This window comes from Ciconia boyciana, chromosome 7 (genome assembly GCF_034638445.1).
Source record: "Ciconia boyciana chromosome 7, ASM3463844v1, whole genome shotgun sequence".
In the NCBI taxonomy this organism is placed as follows: Eukaryota; Metazoa; Chordata; class Aves; order Ciconiiformes; family Ciconiidae; genus Ciconia; species Ciconia boyciana.
The window spans coordinates 66,255,075-66,277,717 of NC_132940.1; the positions used below are offsets into that span (position 1 = coordinate 66,255,075).

Sequence of the window (22,643 nt, forward strand, 5' to 3'; positions counted from 1 at the left end):
TCTCCCGGCTCGCGGGAGAGCCCCGAGTTTTGACACCCTGCTCCCACCCCAGGAGCAGGGAGCAGACCATTACGGGTGTTCCTCCTGGGGAAGGAGCATCTGGTTTCTCCGTGTTTCTCAGACCTGCTGGCAAATCTTCCCCGGCATGCGGGGGGACCGGAGGTGAACTGCCTCCCCTTGGGTTTATCATGCTGGATAGAAACCCGGTGCCACTAGCAGAGCCGGGCACGGGCACTCCTGTGCAGTCCGAGCAAGCCCAGCTCGTGCAATGAACTACGTGACTGCCGGGCACTGGCTGCCCAACAGATCCCCTGCTGATGCGCTGGGAGAGCAACTCCAGCCCCTGCAGACAAGCAGATCTCGGATCAGCCATCACACCCGAAAGCAGATGCGTTGCCTATTTTTGATCCATTTGCTGCCCAGCACAGGAGGGAGAGCGGGACTGCCCGCTCCGGCTATCACCGTGCCTGCTCTTGCCCGGGGATGGTGCCAGGGACGGCGTCCCAGCCGGCCCGTGGGCTCTTACAGCCACTTGCAATTTGCTGCTGTGTTGCTACATTGCTGTTCCGTCCAGATTTATTACACCCGATTGAAAGACCACTGCAATTAAAAGTGGCAGAGCGTAACAAGCGCTATATTTCTTCATGAAATGGAGGTGGAGCAGTTGCATGTTGCAGCACCCTCCATAAATCCCAAAGGCAGCCCCTTGGAAAGCTCCCAGCTGCCTCCTTGAAGGGCGAAGGGAGCTGGGCAGCTCGGAGAGCACGGGATCACATTCAGCTTCCAGTGAGTCAATCCGCTGAAATTAAAAAACCGAAGTGGAAGCAGGCTCTCTTCAGCCTTTTATCTTCTCAAATAATTTTTAGCTATAATCTTGGAGCCAAATACCAGTCCTATCACACCCAAGCAAAAAGAAAAATTCCTGCGTATGTTAATTAACATATTTTTTTCTCCTTGCTGAGTCTTCAGTGAGATCGCTGCCGAGCAGCTTTTCTGGGTTGGCTCTGGATTGCACCGAGAGCAACTAGTGATCAAGCACTCCATGATCAGAAAGGGGAAGATTTTCCAAGGTCAAGGGGAATTCAGATGTTCAGACCTTTCTGGAGGCAAGCAGCGGCTGAGGGCAGGCAGGCGAGGGAGGTCGTGCCTGGCTCTGCTCTTGGACACGGGCACCAGCCTTTGAAGCCTGCCGATCCCCCGATCGTTCAGCATCTGCTTCCCAACAGTACGAAAAGGTGCAGAACCACCCACATTGTTCTTTACTTTTCTGCATAAATTTCAGACAAAAAGGCTGATCCGCTTTAGTCGACAAGGTTTTGAGCAGTTAATTCCCTGCTGAGCAGCTTTAATGCTCCGAGGATGCATTTACAATTCTTCCTGGACAGGTTTGTGCGCTTGGAGGACTGCGTTTGGTTTCCAGAGGTGGAGAGCCCCAGTCGGGGCTGGCAGTGAGCCCCAGCTCTGGCTGGAAGCCGAATCCATGGGAAGGACCGGACGAGGGACGCTGCGCTGCCGCCTGCCCCCCAACACCATGCCCGGGGGCCCTGTCCCCACGCCTGCTCCTCCTGCTCCGGTGCCGCTGGCGTGGCACACCCAGCGCATCCATCAGAGAACCCGCACGATGCCGTTGCGTTACCATGGCAATCAGCACTACAGAAGCGACTAAAAATAATCGCCGGCTCCACAGAGCACAAAAGATCGTCCTGAATCCAAACCCTGACTCAGCCACCTTCAAACCTGGGTGTGTGCGGTGCCGGGTCCCTGCTCGGCAGCCACCGCCCTTTGCACAGCGGGGACCTTCCCCCTGCTCCCCTCCAAAATTCAGCACGGCGCGGCGAGCTGCCTGTTGCACAGGCACAGCATTTGCTTCAGTCCCAGTCCACCACTGAGCTCTGCCACCGAGACTGGAGCTCCTCAGGAGTAGGTGGACATCTTTCCACAGCCCTCACGGGGCTGCGGTCATCGAGGAAACCTCATTTTTTTTCCTCTAAAATCCTGCTGATCCCTGCTGCATTCTCAATGTCCCGAGCAGCATCCCACCTCCACGCCAAGAAACCCAGGCAACTGGGCAAGCCCCAGGGAGATCAGCCATGAAAAGATAAGCTGGGCACTTAGGAGTGACTGTCGCGTGTCACCTTGCCCAGACAATAACAAAATTAGCCCACGGAGCAAACTGCAATAGCAGCACTGAATCACCAAGGTACATCTTCAAGTGGACCCGAAGGATAAAAGCTGCACAAGCACTAAGTCCTGGGCATAACACCCGACGTGCGAGCGCTGCATGAACAAGAGCCAAGCATCGCCCCGGGCAGAGCTGCAGGACCGGGAGGCCACGGCGGAGAAACGCACTGAGCTTCCCTTTCCCCTACGGCATCGCAGGTTGCCACTGGGGAGATAACAGTGCAGGGACTCTGGTGTCCATGGCCAGGTCACGGTCCCCCCAGCCCACGGTTGGATGGCAACCCACGTCAGAGCGCGCTAAATTATGCATGGCAGCTTTGAATTATTTCTTCTTCATTAAGGAAAGTGTGTGCACAAATACATTGGCAAACACCCTTTTCTGCAGAGAGGGGGAGCCTGGTCCCCCAGGGAGCAGCGGGGCCGGGGGCTCGGCCCGGGGCAGCCAGCGGGACACGCACAGCGGGGACGGTCCCCAACCCCACCCCAGGCACAGCCCCTTGGCTTTGCCACCCGCTACTGGACCCTGTAAGCAGCAGAAACTATTTCTCTTTAATTAATATTTCTCTTAATTAACACACGAGTCAAACTCAGGCTGTCCATGAAGCTTACACTTAGCCCAGAAATTTTTTTTCCATGGTTTTTTCACCCTCAAGAACATTTAAAAAGGAAGAAATCCTGCAAGCAGCTTTATATTGCCCTTTGCATCCCAAACCACTCTGGGGAACGATCAACAAGAAGAATATCCCAGCTCTAAGGGGGGCTCTTGAACGCACATTTACACCAATTACATCCATAAAAAAGGGACCCGTGGCAGTAAGAGGGCACAACGCGCAGCTAGCAAGCCCGAAGCCAGGGCGCTTGCAGAGCCCCACGCAGCCTCAGCTTGCGACGGCGACGCGGGCAGCGCTTGGAGCGTGCCCTGCCTCCCCACAGCGAAACCAACCACTGGAAACGGAATTCCCTGTATCGCTCCCACTCCCCCCGTGCTGAAAACCTACAACCCTTCCTCTGAAGCCACCGGCGGCGAGGCTGAAGACGTGGGAAGCGCAGCCCTGGGAAGGAGCTCCCGTCGCAGCCCCCCGTCACCCGCCGCCGCTGGGATTTGCGTCTCTAGAGACAGGCAGCAACAGGACTAGGGCAAGAGCAATATCCCACCCAGCGGCTTCGCCTCTTGGCTCGCCCACGTAGCCTCGGCGGTTCTGCCGGCACGGCAGCTCTCCAAAGGACAGGGCAGCGTGCCCCCGAGCTCGCAGCCCGCTCCCCGGGGGGACGACGGGCCCTGGGAGCCCTGTGGCGTGGAGGGGGTCGTAGCTGGGGTTTATCCCCTCGCTAATGAAAGCTTTTAATGAGCCTGGAAATATTTCCTAGGGGAATTCCCACCAGATGCCTGGTTCCTCCATGATGCTTACAGGAACAAAATCAACGTTTCTGTGTGCGGTTATGCACCCCGCTTTGGGGGGGGGGGGGTGTTTGGGGGTTTTTTTCATCTGCCTGACCTTTACGAGTTTAGGATGTCATCTTCAAGGACTGCCTTCGCTATTTTCAAAACCAGTGCGAGCAAACCCATAAAGGACTCAACTCTGCAAAAGCCAGCCAACTCATTCAAGTGTTAAAACTATTCTGTTTTCTAATGAAGTAATTCAGTTACTGCACCGGTTCAGTTTTCTGCAGTTCACGTTCAGGCAATTAAAGACACAGAAATAATCCTCTCCCCCAGATGAGATGCAGTTCACCTCCTGGCACTGCACTCCCACGGAGGCAGTTATCCTTGGGATAGCAAGAGCACTTTGCGTCAACTTCTCTTCTGTGATGAGATACGTGAAATTCAATAGGAAATTAAATTTAAGAAGGAAGAGTCGCAATGCACTCAGTCTGATCTTTAGGTACAGACATGGAAACGGTCTAGCTGTGACACCGTGCTTCACAATCCCACTTTGCTCCTTTACATACGGCTTTCTTCACATTTACACGTTAGCCAAGCGGGTTAATGGCCTAAATCTCATTAAAGTCAGTTGCAAACAGCTATTACATCATTGCACAATAGCCTCTTTGCAATCTGCTTCTAATTTAGCAAAGAAATAAGCCCAAAAGGAGAGCAGCCCCGCAGCAGCGGCACATCCGAGCAGCGGGGAACCCCGGCCCAGCCCGAGTGATGCCAGGCGGCCGAGCTGCAGCCGGCACCGCGCAGCGACTGAGCCAACCTCAAATTCAAAGTTATAAAACTTCAAACCCAAAGTTATAAACCTCGCTTTGGAGCTGTGTTCACTGTAAAATGCAGTAGAAACGTTTTAAGATAGCAGCTTTATGTTCTGTTAGAAAGATCATTACGGGACTAAGGTGAAGCAACAGAGAAGAATAAGGATTCCTTTAAATAAAGCCAGCACAGGGCAAGGACAGCAGCCCTAAAAATAGGTGCCCTGATATTTAAAGTAACTTAACCGATACAACATCACTAGAAAACTAATTTAAGTATTTAAGCGAGGAAATGAAACCAGGGGAAACTCCGACATGGCTTTGAGGGTACCGCGCTGCAGCGTGCAGGATTGCAGGAGCAGCCTGTGCTGAAAAGGTAAACAGGCGTCTTCCAAATCTCCAACAGATACAAGCCAGTAATCCAAACTCCTTTTCATTTTGTGAAGTTTCTGGAAAAGCTTTTGTGGAAAACGACAATTTTGTGAAAAACATCCTGGCTTCATTTCTGCAAATGTTCTTTCCCCGGCTGCTTTCACGCTGCGAGGGCTTGCTCCCACTAACTTCTTTGTTCCTGTAGCACGGACCCCGAGCACCGGCACCCTCCCGGGGTGGATGCGGGGCTGCGCCCAGAGCCGGTGGGACGCGCTGGTGGCACCGCGGGCCCTGCTACCGGGACCTGGGAGGGGATACCCGAGAGGCATCCCTGCTCCCTGCCACCCACAGCTCCCCGACCAGCCCGACCGCGCAGCCGTCGCTTTGCTCAAAACCACCCCTGCTGCAACCCCAGCTCCCAAAGCGCCTCGGGGTGATGCTCTGCAAGACTTGCATGCCCTCCTCACCTTGGATCCTTCCCGCTGCTTCTCTGTGAAGTCCCTTAATGCTCTCCTGAAAGGCTGGAAACTGCACAGAGGGGTTTGCCCCAGGGTCTGCATCATTACCGAGCTACAGAAGAAAAACACGCAAAATTAAGTATTTGTTTTGAAGACTCCTTACAGGAAGGCAATCCCTCCAAACCCTGTACCAACGCCCTGCGGCCTCTGCGAGGTACGTGGGTTCCAAGCGTGGGGCGACCGCTGCAGCTCCAGCTGAACAGGAGACGGAGCAGAGGGCTGCCGGCAGCGCCGCGGGCACGCAGAAACACTGCCGGGCGATCCGGCCGAGAACAACTGCTATTGCGTTCTCTGGGGGATAAGGGTTTATTTACATCACAGATCAGTGAGTAATCGTAAGCAGTGGATCAATCAAACCCTGCTCCCGCGGTGCCCCCGGCCCCGGCGCAGCCCGAGCACAGGCGCTGCCCACGGAGCCAGAACCACCGCAGCGCTCGCGGCCAAATCGTTTATACCGACATCGCGGCTGTCAGGTTTATTTACTTTGGAGTGCAGCTTCTGCGCTGCAAGAAAGGATCTTTAAGCAAGATAAATGACCGGTGCCCACGTGCGCTCTCCCCTGCAGATGACGGCAGCTCCTTACGACTGCACGTGAAGGGTTTGGTCAGAACTCTAATCTCAGCTGCCTTTTTCTTTTGAGAGGGGAAATTTTTGCACGCGGTGTTGAAACTGTGACCTACTGCTGCAAACAATTAAACCCCAGCAGTAGAGATCTGCCACAAAACCAACCGCGACCCCAATGCAAGGAGGTGCTGGGGGCGTTTCCCACCAGGACCCTGCAGGCCACCAGCACCCCGAGGGACAGCCGCAGCCTGTCCTGGTCCCTGTGGGTGTCACCAGGTTAGTTAACGGGGCTGCTAGGACAGAGCCCTAGAAAAGGCTCTACACACGTTTTTAGGAGGAAGTTACATTTGCCATAGCGTACCACGGTAGAAAAGCACGCGGGAGGCAAGTACGACGGAGCAGAGGGCCAGGGACAGCCGTGCCCCGGCAGGGACGGCTCCTGACCCCAGGATGGGCTGCAGCCGGAAAGCACAAAACTGCCACAACACAGCTTTTCCAACCCAAAAGGGACAGTCCGTCTACAATGTAGTTTTCTACACGCAAGCCCTAAAAAAATAAGTCACACCAATGTTCAAACATAATATTTTTATTCGTGGATAAAAATTAAGGCTCACAGTACTTTATCATTTCACAAGCAGAAAAATGTTAAAAATTGAGAATGATGGGGAATGCCCCCAATACAAATTCCTCTAACTGCTGACATGTTTTACTGAAGACTCGAGGTGAACAATTGTACAGGGCAGCTACAGTTATTAGTTTGTAAACTAGGTGCTAAATATATATATTTTTAAGAAATGTGAACAGAGTTCACAGACGTTTCTCTCCACTTCTGGCTGTGCGATACACATGGATTCCATAAAAACACCCAAGAACTGCTGGGATAACACCAACCTTCCTAAGAACAACCCAACACGTCTACAATGCATGGCACAGGTGTCAAACAGGGGGAAGAGAGCTAAAGATCACAAATTGCATTTCGATAAGACATTTTGATTATAGTGCAATAGTTTATGCCTAAAATTTTCAATATGCAACTTTCTGGCTTAAAAAAAAAACAACCAACCCCCAAACCAAAGTATGTTCCTAAAGAGCACAGGAATTGCTGTCAAGCTCCATTTCATTACGGACATGAAAGCAACCCAGGTGATTAAAAGATGGCAAAAGTGTATGTCAGACTCCAGTATACACATAGAATACAGGTATACATCATGCCTATAGTTAAGATGCAACTCAAAGAAGGACTTCCAAGCGTGCATCATGCAGCGAATAAAGGATTTCTGTCCAAGCATGCTGCAAGTTTGTGGTCCAGACACACAACAGTTACCGTAACCCCCAACCCGATGGGCATCACCACCACCACACAAGTTTTGTTGTGAGTCGCATCATAGCTATGGGACTATATACTGCACATTTATTTACCCGGAGACCAACTACGTGTCTCAGTCAAAACTGAGAAAGGTTTGGGTTTAAGGGGTGCCCTATATTCTTTGCATTACTTTTTAGTAATTCCTATTTCTTTGCATTCATTACTTTTTAATAATTCCTATATTCTTTGCATCACTTTTTAGTAATTCCTTCTGTTTTGCCTATTTGCTGTCAAGGTAACACAAACTGGGAGCAGCAGCAGCGAGAGCAAGCCTACCTACAATAAGCAACGACTGCTATAGCATTAAAAGGCTGAAGGATTTCTGCATCACACCAAAAAGATTCATTTCTTGGCATTGCACCCTTGACGTCTGCGATACCAACACAGTAATGAAAACAACTATCCTCAGCTTTTTCTGACAAAAAAGTTAAAATATACTCTAAGGCCATCATTTCATGAGGGAGCTTCCTTTTGAGATAAGCTACAAAGAAAATCTGTTTTCAGCAGAACCCATGCCAGGTTCTGCCACAGCAAACACCGACTTACAGTGGTTTTGACCAACAGTTCTCACCGATCACAATCCAGTAACCAAAGAACATTTGTATCGGTAATACTTCACTTACATGACAAAAAGCTCATCCAAAGGGCTCAAAGAGGTTATGATGGATGTGGGTGAGAATTACCACCCCCATTTTATAAAGGGGGCAACTGAGATATCAATCGATATCAATTTGGGCAGGCTACCGAACCTGCCAGGAGCGGGGCTGCGAGGGGGAGCCAGCTTCCTTGGCCGCTGCTCTGCTGCACGCCTGCGTCCCCAAAGGGTCTGGGAGAGCAGAGGGCTGCGATACCCCGTCTCCTTCCCCAAGCAAAAAAGCACCGCTCAGTGACACAGGCCCAAGAATAAATTTACACGTTAGCTATTTCCTATAAGCAGAAATTAAACTAAATTTCCATAATGTGTAGGCGGCAAATGTAAGAACAACAGGAAAATGTGTGCAATCAAAAGAATATAGAACAAACACTTCCAACCATTATTCCAGTTCACAAATCTATGCAAGGGGAAATGTAAGTAGCTACAGCCACGAAATACTCCATGCTATTGAACAGTTTAAAACGAGTATTTCACCCCCATAATACTATGGTAATCTTGCAGCTGAATGAAATGCAACTGCTTAAATGAAAAAAAGGGTAAGAGGGATGAGCCTGGATGCACAGTTAAGGTTCCACCGGTGGAGGGACCCAGCAGGCACCCAGCAAGCTGCTCAGGTCAGAATTTAACTGTTACTTCCACAGACAGCAATCGCAGGACATGCTCAAAATTCTCAGGTGGATGGAAATAGCTTTGCCTCAATACATCAGAAAAGCACAGGTGTCTAAAGAAACCATCTCTCAAATTATTGCTTACTTAACTACATAAACAGCAGAATACAAATGACGGAAGGGATCTATACGGATTGGGTAAGTCACCTCCGATACCATGACTCCACACTAACGACTATAATGATCTTAAAGACCAAGCTAAGTACAATACATTAAAAAAAAATTCCTGTAAAAGCAAATGCGTAGAAAATAAACTGTCATCAAGTGTAACAAAACCACATCGGCAGCAGGCTGCGAAGGGACTGTTGCGCAAGCGTCTGAGGACAGAAACAGGATTCGCAGATCCAGCAGCTCTGGTGCAACAGCTTTCCAAACTTCACTCCCATCTTTACGCTTCTATCAGCGTCCCCAGAGGCACACACGGACCCCTCACTGTCTGGAATTTGACATACGCATACATGCAGTAAGTGTATACTAAAGATTAGCCTGTGTGTACACGTCTGTTACCAACACGCACACCTACCGAGCGATGCAAGAGGGAGCGAGTACAGACAGACAGACAGGTCATTTCATAATAGTTCAGCATTACTCGTGGAGCTCAACGTTATTGCCATGGGCTAATACGTCAAACAATATAGAACAAGCTTAACAGTATACAACAGATACACAGTAATTCCACAACTCAACACTACCCACTACTCCATTTGGCAAAATATTTATTTATAATAAATCCGTTCAAAAGCAGTTGGTCACAAAGAATTCTTTTTACATTTTTAGGCTGTAACAGTGCTTTTGGTAGAAGTAAATAAACTGTCTCTTTTTACACAGTGTACAAAAACAAAGAGACGTTGAAATGACAGTTAACAATAAAACACATGAAAACAGGAAGAATCGGTAAGACAAAGGCAAAAGCAATAGGAATCTGTCTGCGCACCGGCAATGCTGCCATGATTATTTACCCGTACAAATCCTCAGCCCCACTTAGTTCTTATCCCCAGCACAGCTATTAACTGCAGGTTTATGCTCCAGGAGAGGAATCTGATGCGATGTAGCAGCTCCAGTCACTCTTTCACAGTACTGCATGTCAACACTGGGAATGGTTTCTGATATGATTTAGACTGCACACAGTACTTTAATAGAAAAAAGTTAATTACTCCCACTCCGTAGTTCCTGGTGGCTTTGATGTCAAGTCATACATTACCCGAGAAATGCCAGGAATCTTCTTAATCTCCGCCACCATTTTTAACACAACCTATCATGGAGGAAAAAAAAGAAATATGTATCAGAAGAAAGCATGTAAAACAGACCTGATGAAAACTCTCCGAGAAAAGCTTAAAAAAGAAAAACTTTGTTCACACCAATTCTGTTATACACAAGAGAGAAACAGCCTATAGCTATTAGCATATGGCCACCAATTAAGAAATAAAAATCAAGTTAAAGAAAACCTCTAGCTTCATGATATCTGCAGTTACATTTGGAACTTGCTGATTTTTGGCACTGACAATAAACCAGGGTGTCGAACGCAATACACTTCCAAGGCAGCAGCTCTTCAGCTCCAAAACTATTTCGTGAAAGTTCAGCAGGAGCATATGCTGTTGTGGTACTATCAATCATTTTCAGACTTTTCTCAGACCATCATCTCCAGCTGAACCATCAAACACAAAGCAACAGCCCGAGTGAAATCCCTTCCAAAACAAAAAAGGGAGCTCTAAAGGTAAAAAAACCAGGAAGTGGCATCGAAAGAAAGAGTTTCCATTGAGAGTTATTCTCCAGGGTTCACAATCAATTCATGTTAGCAGAAGTATTCTAGATGAGAATTTGCTGATCCCCAGAAGTTCAGCTTCCTTAAAAACCCCCCAGTTCGTAACAGTGCCACTTCCATGACATGCTGTTTTATAGCGCAAGCATAAACTAAACAATGCATTGCTCTCCATGGAAAAGCACAGAACATTTTAAATCAAATATGATTTTTTCCCCATAAATACAGGTATTTTCCACAACCTCTACTACTTTGTTACTACATTATCACCTAGCCTTAAAGAGACCGTTTTACATTTTGAAGAATGTGTATGGGGGGGTTGTTTGGTTGTGGGTTTTCTGCTGTTTGGTTGTTTTATTTGTGTTTTGTTTTCCTTTTTTTTTTTTTTAAACACAAACTTCAAGGTCATACGAATCCTCATTTTATATAATGGAATAGTTCACATGGTAACTTAACCTTGAATCATTTATTCTTAAATGGATAGGCTGCCTTAAAGTAGAAGACTTCAGTTACATACAATTACTAAACAATGTCTATATGCTTTTAAAATATGTTTTTAAAAAAAAGTCAATCCTGTTCTTCATCTACACTGCATTCCCAGAGAGACAAAGTACTTGAAACCGGACATGGATAAAGTTTCCCAGAAAAATATGCTTGAACTTGACTCCTAAATCCTTTTAGTGACCGACATAGAAAACAGCACACTGAGACATTAAACAGCAGGTTCCAGTAAAATCAGAAGTGGCAATCAAGGGCAATTCTGTAAGTCAGGACATTTCCAATTACTAATGCAAAAAATTAATTTCAAAATCCCAGGAATGGTTGGGGTATTCTTTCTTTTTTAATTGATGGTATTTTGGCTCAGCTCTGCTGGAAAGCCTTTAAGTTTGTCATACCCATCTGCCAGCTTCTCATTTTGTTACAGTTTTTTCCCCAAACCACCGCCATATTCTTCCTAATGAATACTATGAAAGAGACAAAAAATTGCAACAAAATCAAAGTCAAGGCAGGCAATCAAGAGAGACAGAAGAAAGTCAAAATGAGTCATCTACAATACTAGCTCATGTTGAAAAGAAACTTGAAAACCCATATTACCTCTTCTGGAACCTCGTTACCAGGAGTTGCTGCAATACCAGTCATAAAATCACTTGTAATAAAAGTTCGAATAACCACAGATCTTTGACAGGAAGGTTGTTTCTGTAGGGGGTCCCGATCAAAATGCAACGGTGTCAGTATTATTGGCATCTGGCTAATTTTTCCGGCATAACCTTCAGAAAAATAGTAGTACAAAGTGCTTTAATTTGGTTTAAAGACACAGACGTGATAGAAGTCTTACGGAATTTCCCTCATGTACTTCAAACTATATACCAGGAGCTACATTTACATCTTCCGGGATCTTTTTGCTACTGCTACCACACCTCAGAAGATCACGGTCATTATACAATTATGTAATTAGTGGTGCATAGCCTAAAACTACTCCAGTTGCCACTTGACATAATCTTCAGCGTTTGCAGGCACGCAGAACAAAACCAGATAATCTCCATTATCCCTGCAATTCGCTGTGAACGCAATTTAAGATCTGCTTTCCTTCCCACATACCATAACCATGGCGTTTTTCCTATCCCCCATCAAGCCAAATAAAGAGCCATTCACAAGTATCTCTGTGCCTTTGACATATTTAAGAGAAAGCTCTTAAGTATCCCTGTTGCTGGTGGCCGATCGGTAACTCCAGACAACCATCTCTCATTTTTTTTATTTTTAAGTATCTCCTGAAAGCCAATACCCAGATCCCCTAATTTCACTGTTTAAATGATCTAAAAGTTTGAGATTCAGGTGCGCGGCAGCCCACTGAGCCAGTCTAACACTGAGGCAAGCTCTCGCCCTCCGCTTGCACCGGCTTGAGCTGTTGGAACAAGGAGTCTTTTTCACTAACTCACTCAAATCTTATTTTTGGGAGCGATTCATTCACACAAAGCCAACTGTCACCAAAAGTTAGCGAGACACATCTACAGTTTTACAAACACAATTTATAGTGTTATCGTCAGCCTTTTGAGGCTATTTTTGTACAAATTATGGTAAGACAGCCTTGCAAACAGAATATGTGTTTTCAAAAAGAGATATCCTTTGTAACTTGATTTACACAAAATCTAGGCGAGTCTGATGAACTGCTTCCCACACATATCGCATCTTCCAATGTAATTAAGTAAAAAAAAAAAAACCCCGAAAAAACACCAAACAAAAAAGCCAACCAAACCAACCTGAACCTCAGAACTGCTATATTCGCAGACTCTGCCTGCGTACCATACCACAGGGTATTGAATCCTCCCTGGACGCTAAGGGTTTGAAGTATTACCGTCTGTTAGCCTGAAGTGGCTGGGTTTACAAATAGAGCTTTCACTTTAAAAGTTAAGAAATATGAAGCCACCGCAGGTAGTGAGCATCATCACCATTAGAAACTTAGTATTTGGGCTCCCTTCTTTCCACAAAAAAACCCCATAATTTAGAAACTATGTCAAGCTTCTTTACGCAGTTTATTTACTTCAGGTAAATACTGAGGACTGAGACCATCAGCAAAGAGAAGTAATTCGGTTGACTTTCAGCTGGCTAACAGTACTTTTTGCAGCAGCTTGCACCGCAGTGAAGCACCACACCTCGGAGCTTCACGACGTGTCAGAGGCAAGCCTCAGTCCCCCAAAATCCCCTAAAATTACTTCTGCTAGCAAAAAGGCTAGCAATTCCTGTCCTTTAGCTCTCTGCTTCTACAGCTTCCAGAAGAGGCTCTTGCCTGTCATCCCATTAATTCGTCACTTCTTTGGAGATACTCAAGAAGCTCGTAGGTTTTGACAGCAGCACTATAACTATACCCAGTTCGGTTTGCAGGGATCTTGAAACAAGAGTCTAATCCAGGGGATAAGGTGAAGAACCTACCAGACTCCCTGAGAATATTGTGAGCCTCAAAATCAGCTTGACGTAAAGTGCTGAGGACTCCTGTTGTCAGGAAAGTGGGGGTGACATCCGTAGGAGGTTCTTTGACCGGTGGGCCAAACACGTACACAACTCTGGAAAAGAAACAGGATGGTAGAAAAACATGTTTTGCATACATGGACTAAAACAGATTGCCTAAAGACTGCATCTTTAGTATTGCAGTGAGAAAATAAAACTGGGCAAAAAAGCGTAATATTTGCGCTTTTGTTCCTTAGCTACTAACAAGAGCTTAACATAACTTCATGCATGTATTCTACAGACATGACATGCACACTAGCTTTAGAAGTCAAACATACTAAGTTATTTTGGATTGCTAGAGACTGGCAATAGCCCCAGTATTACTTATTCAAGAGAACAATCCTTTGAAAAAACAGAAATACTAACTCAGTGGTATCACAAAGGGTGGTTTTTTCAATTTTACTTTGATGTCAGCAAAAGTTAAGATTATTCTAAGAAGGCTACTTAATAAGTGCTTACAATTTCTATCTTCTCTCCTAATAGGAAACCACCAAAAAATACCATTAAATAGTAAACCTTATTGTTAATGAATAGCTGTGTTTTCAGCACAGGGCACTAACACTGCATTTATAAATCTACATAACTACATCTGTAATAAAGTATCTTCTGAATTCAAACCAGTCACATCAGCTGTATCTTTTTAATCTCATTCATTGTGTTTTATATGTTGCAGAACAAAAAGCAAAGTATAATATTGTCTGACAGGCCTCATACAAGAATTTACTATGACATATTCACACGAGTTATTTGAGTTTGTAGATACAAACCAAGAATACTTGTCTAAAATCCAAAGCAGAAAAATATGCAAGCTTTACACTCTGTATTTTTGATTGTAATACAGTCTGCAAGCATAGCTGGGCAGAAGACCAACTATTTCAGTGCGCTCCTCAAAGTGCCAGCTTCAGTGCCCCTATAAACATCGATGAAAGATTCTGAAAACATACCCTGGTACAGGTTATAACATACCCTGGAACTCCCAGAGATATGGTATATTTAGGAGGGTAGTATTAAATCCAAAAGAGCTTAAAGACGACAGCAGTGCTGTAAATCCAGCGCATACTTTCAAATTGCACATGCAATCCTGAATTTATACCTTCTTTTGTTCCCTCTGCATTTAGTTTAAAGAAGCATCTTGCAATTCATCGCCTTTAGGAATAATACCTCTTTCAGTAGGCATCGCTTATGTGACAAAATTAAGTTTTGCTATAAGCAATTATAAGCAGTTTCGTCAAAGTCTACAGCCAGGCAAAGAGGATATGCATTCTCCAGAACTGATTTAATATCTCAGCAACTTCAGCTGCTAGAAAAATTATAGAATCAAGCAGCTAGAAAATGCATATTTACAACAGAGCTCAATTAAGATTAAAGTGCCCAGCTTTGGAGCTTTCCTTTGGAGCTGCCATTAGAACTGACAGTTTCACATAAATTCCCTTTTTGACACAAAGCAAAAAAAGCACCACGTGACATCACAACTCATCAACAGGCTTGGAATCCTTCAAAAAAGATTTTGCATAAGTTACACTGGATGTTGTCTAATCAAGTGCTTAAAAAAAATGAGGAGATAGGCTATCAATTTCTTTTTCAAGCTAGTAATTCCAGAAATAAACCTATGTTTTGATTTATTGTGTATTTATAACGTCTGTATGATACACCTGTCCAACATATTAAAAAATTCTACCATAGATTAAACAGGAGAATGCTTGTGCATGCTAAACTTCCATACATTAAGGAGATCGTTAGAAATAAAGATAATTCAAAATACTTACCGGTTTATGTTGTGGCACATGCGTGGTATGAGCCTGGCAAGAAACATAAGAGACTCCCAGTGTGGAGCATCTTTACTAGAGATCCCACAAACATAGCTATATGAACGACAGTCACCCTATAAATTTAAAAAAAAAAAATTAATGTGAAGTTTGCTGCCAAAATAGTTCACAACACCTCCCTGTTCATCCCGCAGGTTACAGGACCATATTTTGTGTCAACATTTAGCAACACTAAGCTGGTGATATCAGTATGCTGAGAGATACCAAGTGAATGAGAAAATACAGAATAAGACAGACCTGTTGTGAGCTAACAAGAGCGTATAAAAGGAAAATTTTCAGAATGGAAATATTCATATAAGGTGACCTGAGCATAGGGATTGATTGTGTATCGTTACTTTGATGGCACCATCTGAAGAAAGCCTGTGATGAAATGTAGAAACCTGCTGATGATATTGCTATTTAAAATAGTGAGAAAAGCTGACTGCACAGAGTTACAGAAGAGACACACCAGATTAAGCAGCTGATAATAAAAGACATAATTCAATATTGATAAAGCAAAAAAAGGTACTTTACAGCTACGACTACTCAGTAAAGAAATCTTCCAAGTTTCTGCACGCAATTCCATGAGAATGCCAGCTCAGCGTTTGGTGACAGAAACACAAACCAAATACAAAGGACAGCCCACAAAAATTCTGGTGGCATTAGCAAAGGAGCGACAGAAAGAAAACACTGTGTCACCGCACAGATCCAAGTGTTCCCGAATCCTGAAGGGCCTGCACTGCTCTGGTTCCCTTCCTGACAAGGATACAGGAAATCTCTTAAAATGAGATCATACAGCTCAGTGGGTCTTCTTGCATAAAGGATTTTCTAATAATGTATGAATTTATTAAAGACAAAGATAAATAGAGGGTTCATTTACACTAAACAAATTCACAAGGAACTATTTTTTCCTTAAACTGAGAAGGCCAAATGACATCTACTTTTACTACGTTAAAGAATTATCCATATTTTGCAAAGATGTTAGACACCAGCACGTTGGGTCAGAGCTTTTGACAGACATTTCCGTTCTTGTGTCAGGCAAGTTTTTTAGTGTTGGTGAGTTAAAAATATTAACTCACAAATATTGAGTTAAAAATTGCACTGCACGAATTGCACTGTACAATTCGGAAAAGTACAGGAAAGGGCAACAAGCATGTTCAAATGTAAGACGCAGGGGGTTTTTTGACCAGCATAGTCTAGGACTCCTTAAAGAGGGCAACAGGATTACAGCAGAGGTCTACAAGATCATGAAGTCATGAAGAAACTGCCTATAAGTGACCAGCATTATTCAGCCTTAACGATATCCTCAAACACAATACCTGGCATTTACTCGAGCGTCTGTTCAGACGTCTTGACACCTTTGCACTACACCAGCACTGACAAATGACAGTAACGTAGGTATCGCAGTCACTTAAAGTTTACGTTCTTGAGTCAAGCCCTTTATTTTCAGTCTTAAAGCAGCAATTATTATGCTTCCCTGCAGCCTGCCACACGGCTAGGAAGCAGCTTTCGGAACACCCCTGGAATGAATCCCTTTACCTGCACTCCCACAGTTTTGATTGGTAACAAGAAGGCATTCAGTGAATGTAGGCTTGTAATCTGCATCAGCTTCTCCTGGTCTTCTTCAGTTGTACACGCTTTGACCCTTTGCAGCAAAGTATGTGGCTGTGCAATGATGCAGAAAAACAGTTTTTAATTAAAGCCCCCAAGCGAGCAAACAGAACTTATAAATAATAATTTTATTTGCATTGTAAGTAGCTGATTGCTTAAATTTAGTCCACATTTACCCTTTGGAACTATTTAAAAAATACCTTTCATTTAACAACTAAATTTTACCAAAAGCAGTTTTATTTGATCGGACTGCATGTAGTTTAAGCTGAAGCTCTCCAAGGCCACAGGTGAAGCTCTTTTCCGATGCTCATTCTCTCCTTCACAAAGCTATAGTTTTCGTTTTTGTTGTTTATTTCAGATACAGAACAAAGCAATATCCTGTTACACTACACTGCAATTCAACAAGTTTTCAAGGAAATACTCCCGTTCAGTGTTTTGGAAGTCATTTTGAACTTATGGCTTCGACTCAGAGCAGGCCTCTGCTAACGACTTTCCAGCCCCCTGCAGCTTAGTTCAAGTGAGCTTACAGTAATCATGAAGGTCATAACAGTTAAGAGATTCAGAACTGAAACGTCATCGATTAAAAACTTCAGGTTTCTGTTCAGGACATCTGGCAAGCGCTAGTTCCTCGCTCCTGCACTTTCATTTAGACATTCAGTGACTGATAGGGCAGGCAAATCTAGAAAGTTACAATTACTTCAGGGAGGGAAAAATCTCCAGAAATCCTCATCTGCACAAAGTTTAACAGAAACAAAATTTATTTACTATTTGAATAGTATATAAACTTCAATTTTCCAGAAATTGTTTAACAATTGCACCAGCCATGGTGCAAAAAATTCTACTTTACTATACTGAATGGCTTCAAGCGAGTTGTACTGGAATGCATTACTCCTTAAAGAGCACAAGTGAGTAGTTTGAAACTTTTAGCAGCTTAAACCTCATTGCAGGCCACTACAGAATGATCATACTACTTTTATGCATACTAGAATCTAGCAATTTTGTTACCTTCTTAACACTTGCAGAAAAATCTGCAACTATTTTCAAAATGTTGTTTGTTTCGGGAAAGTCTTTGCACACATAAGGCTCTTCAGCACATATCACTCGGATTGCTAGACCAGGACCTGCAATGCAAAATTGGAAAAAACCACTATACTAAATAACAGGAAAGCTGACTTTCATCTAAAAATGTGACAGCATCCGGAACAGCAGACAATCATTGATGGGCAGTATGCTTTGTCATTGTACCTATACTTCAATTGTCTTAACACCCTACAAGACAAAAAAAATAAATACACAAGCAGCTTATTCCGGAACAGTATTTCTGTTCGGTACATTTAAGCATTATTTACCTACACCTTAAATGGGATGGTTGTTTAAAGCAGCAGTCAGTGGTGATGAAGTGTGGCGGACGGCAAGCCAAAGCCCTTTGCTAGGCAACTGGGAAGAAAGAGCTGGTTACAGCACACAGTTGAGTCTCCCTTGTTTTTAGAGGCCACTGAAGGCTATTTGACCTTACAGTTACTTAATACAAAAGCACGTGTAATTTGCTGGAAACGCCTGAAGACAGCTTCTTGCATTTCATGTGATGCTGGTGCATTAGCACAACAGGCTACACGCTCTGCCAGTGCCTACTACACACCCTGCAGGACAATTTTGAAACACATGGACAGAAAGCATAACCCCCTTAAAAGGATGTGGGCTTTGCTCTGTTATATACTTTGATGTTTTCTGGTGGAGAACTGTTGTTATTTTCCATGCAATCATTTTCAAAACAGCAAGTGCCCCTTGGAAAGGCAGGCAGATACAGGCCATCATTTCAAGTAAGATACATTTGACAGCTCAGGCAGCACGCAGCCACACTTCACTGACAATTCTTCCTTTGGCTTATACAACTAAAAAGAAACAAATACAGCTAAAAGCAAACTCAATTATAAAACCTTTCCTTTTATCACTATACATAATAAAGCTGCTCTCAAATGTTCTTTTCCTGAAAAAAGATCCTGCTTAAGTAAAAACTAATACATTCATCAATTTTTTCCTGTTTAGAGGTAAGTTTTATGCTCCAACATAAATTTATTCTACAGGTTAAGTATGTTCTAAGCAATACTGATGTGATCCCTTCACTAAGTAGCACAGACCAACTCTCATACCTGGGAAGGGATGCCTCGAAACCAGCTCCTCAGGAAGACCAAGTTCTCTCCCTAGCACTCGTACTTCATCTTTGTGAAAGTCTTTCAGCGGTTCTATTACTTTACCCTTAAAAAAAAAAAAGGCAATTTACACTCCAGCTTACATATGCAAACAAAAAGGCTCAAATGTTTAGGTTATGGCAATCAAATTGGCCTGCTTTTCACAGCATCGGCTGCCAACACTTGCAGAAGCACTGGGAAGAAAAGTACCTGTGAATGTGGGCTTTGTAAAAACAGTTGCAGGACACAGGCTAAGACAAGGAAGTTTAAGTTCGTGCCAGAAGTATCAATGGCTCAATGTAGATATAGCTGTAGGTCAAGCCTGCTCTGACTGTCTTCAGAAATTCAGACCTTTCTTCTCTTCCCTAGATGTTCAAACCTATCTAAAAGCCTTGAAAATACTTTGTACAGTATTTGAAGTGTGGGTCAGTGATGGTTACTTTCTCTCCTATGGTTGGGCACTTACTGAGTGAGCACCTTCCAACAGGGTTATTATGTGATGTCTCATGTGTTGATTCTTTCTTATTTTACAGTACAGTTAGACAACTTACCATTCTAATGTCAGAAAAGGCAAAGCAGGGCAGTCTCCTACATTTGCTTCACATGCTAATAGTTAAGAGCTCTGCAAGAGAAAGGTATTCAAAAAGCTTTTCTGGACTTTGGACTAAACAGACCGACTGGGAGCGCAATCAAAGGGACAGGACTTGGGCTGCTTATCTTCAGACAGTTCTACCTCCTGTGTTCGTATCATCTTCAACCTCCTGGTCGTCATCCATAGGTGTCCATGCTGGGCCCTTTCAGAAAGATTTGTGGGTTCTTAAACTGAAAACTGACAAACAGATTGTGTGCCACCAGCACACTGCTGGCAGACAGCCCATCAGGCTACTAGTAACGTGATGCAGAAGCTGCATAAGAACAGAAAGAACTCATCCCCATAGGTACCTGAAGGAACTACCCCTAGATTTCAACCCATTTAAGTGTATAACTCTCATGCTTTTTCAAGAGAAAGGAGAATGCTATGCTTGCAGTGCTGAATGTTACTAGAGGTTCAAGAGAAGAATTTTGGCCCTTTCTCTCAACAGCAGCTGATTATCTTTTCACTAAAACACTGTCACTGCTCCTGCCTGAATCCATAATGTGCCAGATCTGGACTATCAGTACCTCAAGGTTACCCATTGACTAGTGTTCGGAACAAGATACAGAGGGAATAAGTGACCCATTACATCATGAATTCCAGCTGAACCAGAATAAAGTCTGAGACTTCTTAAACTGCTCTCCTGCTAAAGGCATTTGGTATTGCTCTGCTTCCTTACTAGGATGCAGGTTTGTTTTGAGGGTTAAAAAGTAAAAGAGTAAGGCAGCAGCTTTCAGCTTGCAGTTGAGAACACCATTGTTCGCAGTGAATGAATCCACGTTCAATCTGTTGACATCTTCCTCAGTATCCAATGCTGGGCAATACTCAAACAATTTTGACTGCTTTGGGAATGTAGCAACTAGAAAGAAGTGTAATAATTTGCAGCATATTGCAATACAATCTAAAGGGCCTCATCAGAATAGGGTCCCATCAACATGGGACAGTTACACCAGCAAAACAGAGAAGTTGTTCATTTTTGATACTCAGCTTCACATCCGTGAGAACCAGAAGGATACACCAGTATCCTCGTTTTCATTTACCTCTTCTCTTAACTTTCGAATCAGCTCTGTGTCATTATGATGAGTTTTGATGACTTCAGCTTTGCCACTCGCAACAAGGGAAGCACTTTCAATGAGATCAGGTCTGAGGGTACCCTGAGCAAGAAAAACCTCTTCAGGTTTCAGATTCATTTCTCCAATAACTTCATTGGCAATCTATAAGATGGAGAGAAAAGAGAAGTGTTCTGATCTACTTTTTGGTTGCCAAAGGTCTAAAGGAAGATAACGAATTGCCCAAACAACGCTGCTGAGCTGCAAAAGCACAAACAAACAGGAAGACTAATTATGACATTAGCCCACTGCTGAAATAGTCCTATAATCCCATACTTTGTTGAACAGAAAATGGAAAAAATATCTTCAGACTACAGGAACATCACTGCCTGTTAAATGTTATGTTCTCCCTGAATCACCAACACTGATTGCCAACAGATGGAAAATGGCTCATCTTCAGCAAAGCAACAGAAGCATGCCCCAATTCACGTTACCCATCAATTTGGTGAAAAAACCTTACGTGGAAGTTCATGCAACAGAGATGAATGGCCAACCAATATAGTATACCTAAACACGACAGTGATCTAGTGCAACGCTTGTGAACCATGTGGTGACCACTGATCGACTGCCAAAAGTTTTAGGCTTAGGGTAACGTACCAATGGCTTCTTAGGTCATCCACAACTTAAGACCACTGATGCCACTGAGTGCACAGTGCTTTAGAATGAAAGTCTGACGTAGAAGATGTATCTAGAAATCATATCATTAAAAAAAAAGAAACCAAAACAAACCACCAACCAACAAATAATTATAAACATTACCTTAACAAAGGTGTCACCGATAATTTTTCTTTTTTCTTCAGGACTTGTAGTCATATTTAAGGTCTTGCTAATTCTTTTACGTGGAGTTCTGTCCTCATCCGAGATGGGCAGAGTTGTTGTACCATTATAGAATGAATGAGCTGCATTCACCACTGCATGAAATTACAGGAATTTTTTGGCAAAGCCAGTAAAGGTTTTTATGCAAGGTTGCAAAAAAATAAGTTTCACTCTATCGCTTTAAAAAAAAGAAACTAAAAATCATTCTAGTCCTTTGACTACTAACTGCATTAAATAGGGCTGTTCAATACCTCAAGAATTAATCGTAACAAAGCATTTTATTTATCTTATTAACCTACTCTAGAGGGCATTTTTTTTCATATTATGAGGCTAGGCAACCACGTGAATGTTCAGTTCTTGCCTCCCCTCTCAGATTATAATTGACTTGCTTTATTTAAATAGTTTACAGGACGGTATTTCCCCAAGGCCCTTCTGTAACCAAAATTAAATGATGCACTATTTGCTCATGGTAAGTTATGCCTCTTAATTTAGAGAGGCTCTCAATGCAGAGATCAGCTAGGAGGCACTTTGGCATCTTTTACCAGCACTGAACTCCATGACCTACAGCAGGAACATCTGCAGCAAAGGGATCCCCTCAATTTATTACTCCGGCAGCCTGCCAGAGCCCAGGTTTATTGCTCTACAGAGTGCAAGAATAAGACCTAGATTTTCCACTTTAAAAAAAAAAAGTGTGTAGAATAAAGCTTAGACTTTGCTGCATCAGGATATTGCAGCCCAATCTGCAAGATGCTAAGGCGCAAGCTCCCTGCGCTGTTTCACGCTGTCAGGCTAGGGGAAAGCATTGCTCACCCAGCGCCACGCTTCCTGACCAAAACACACGAGAATCACTTGACAATAGTACTTACGCACAGCCCCAGGAACAGGCAGCTATTACTCATGAAATACATCAGCCAGGCAGTATAAAGCAGCTCTCATTGTTTGCACAACTCATACATAATTTGTCTTCTCTGACCTCCTCGTACTTCAGGTACCAAAAAACTCTAAACCTTCTCATCAGCCATGACAAGGTACCTTCCGCTCTCTCATAATGCATTGCTTCTCAACAAGCTACTCCAAAAACAACTAAAATGCACCTATTTAGAAGCCAGGAGAGCAAAAAAAAAAAAAAGCCTTGAAAAAGTAATTTTGGCTGTAATAGCATTCGATCACCCAAATGAGCTCACAATTTAAAGAGAGATC

General features: G+C 43.9%; 1 protein-coding gene and 1 long non-coding RNA gene across 2 annotated transcripts in view; both read right to left on the bottom strand.

Annotated features, from left to right (window-relative positions):
• Positions 1–4,625: 4,625 nt before the first annotated feature.
• LOC140653954 (uncharacterized) lies at positions 4,626–5,515 on the bottom strand. The gene is made up of 3 exons (XR_012043293.1): positions 5,396–5,515; positions 5,214–5,316; positions 4,626–4,832 (listed from the first exon to the last, which is right to left on the bottom strand). It is a non-coding gene; the product is annotated as an uncharacterized lncRNA (long non-coding RNA).
• A 3,701-nt stretch (positions 5,516–9,216) lies between these two features.
• The window catches only part of GMPS (guanine monophosphate synthase), a 28,824-nt gene continuing 15,397 nt past the window's right edge, over positions 9,217–22,643 (bottom strand). Inside the window, exons 8-16 of the mRNA XM_072868165.1 lie at positions 21,387–21,538; positions 20,559–20,732; positions 18,846–18,951; positions 17,701–17,816; positions 16,624–16,749; positions 15,046–15,161; positions 13,205–13,335; positions 11,372–11,544; positions 9,217–9,769 (exon numbers count right to left, since the gene is read on the bottom strand). Of these exons, the coding sequence (XP_072724266.1) occupies positions 9,668–9,769; positions 11,372–11,544; positions 13,205–13,335; positions 15,046–15,161; positions 16,624–16,749; positions 17,701–17,816; positions 18,846–18,951; positions 20,559–20,732; positions 21,387–21,538 (1,196 nt within the window). The 3' untranslated portion in view covers positions 9,217–9,667. The remainder of the gene's footprint in view (positions 9,770–11,371; positions 11,545–13,204; positions 13,336–15,045; positions 15,162–16,623; positions 16,750–17,700; positions 17,817–18,845; positions 18,952–20,558; positions 20,733–21,386; positions 21,539–22,643) is intronic.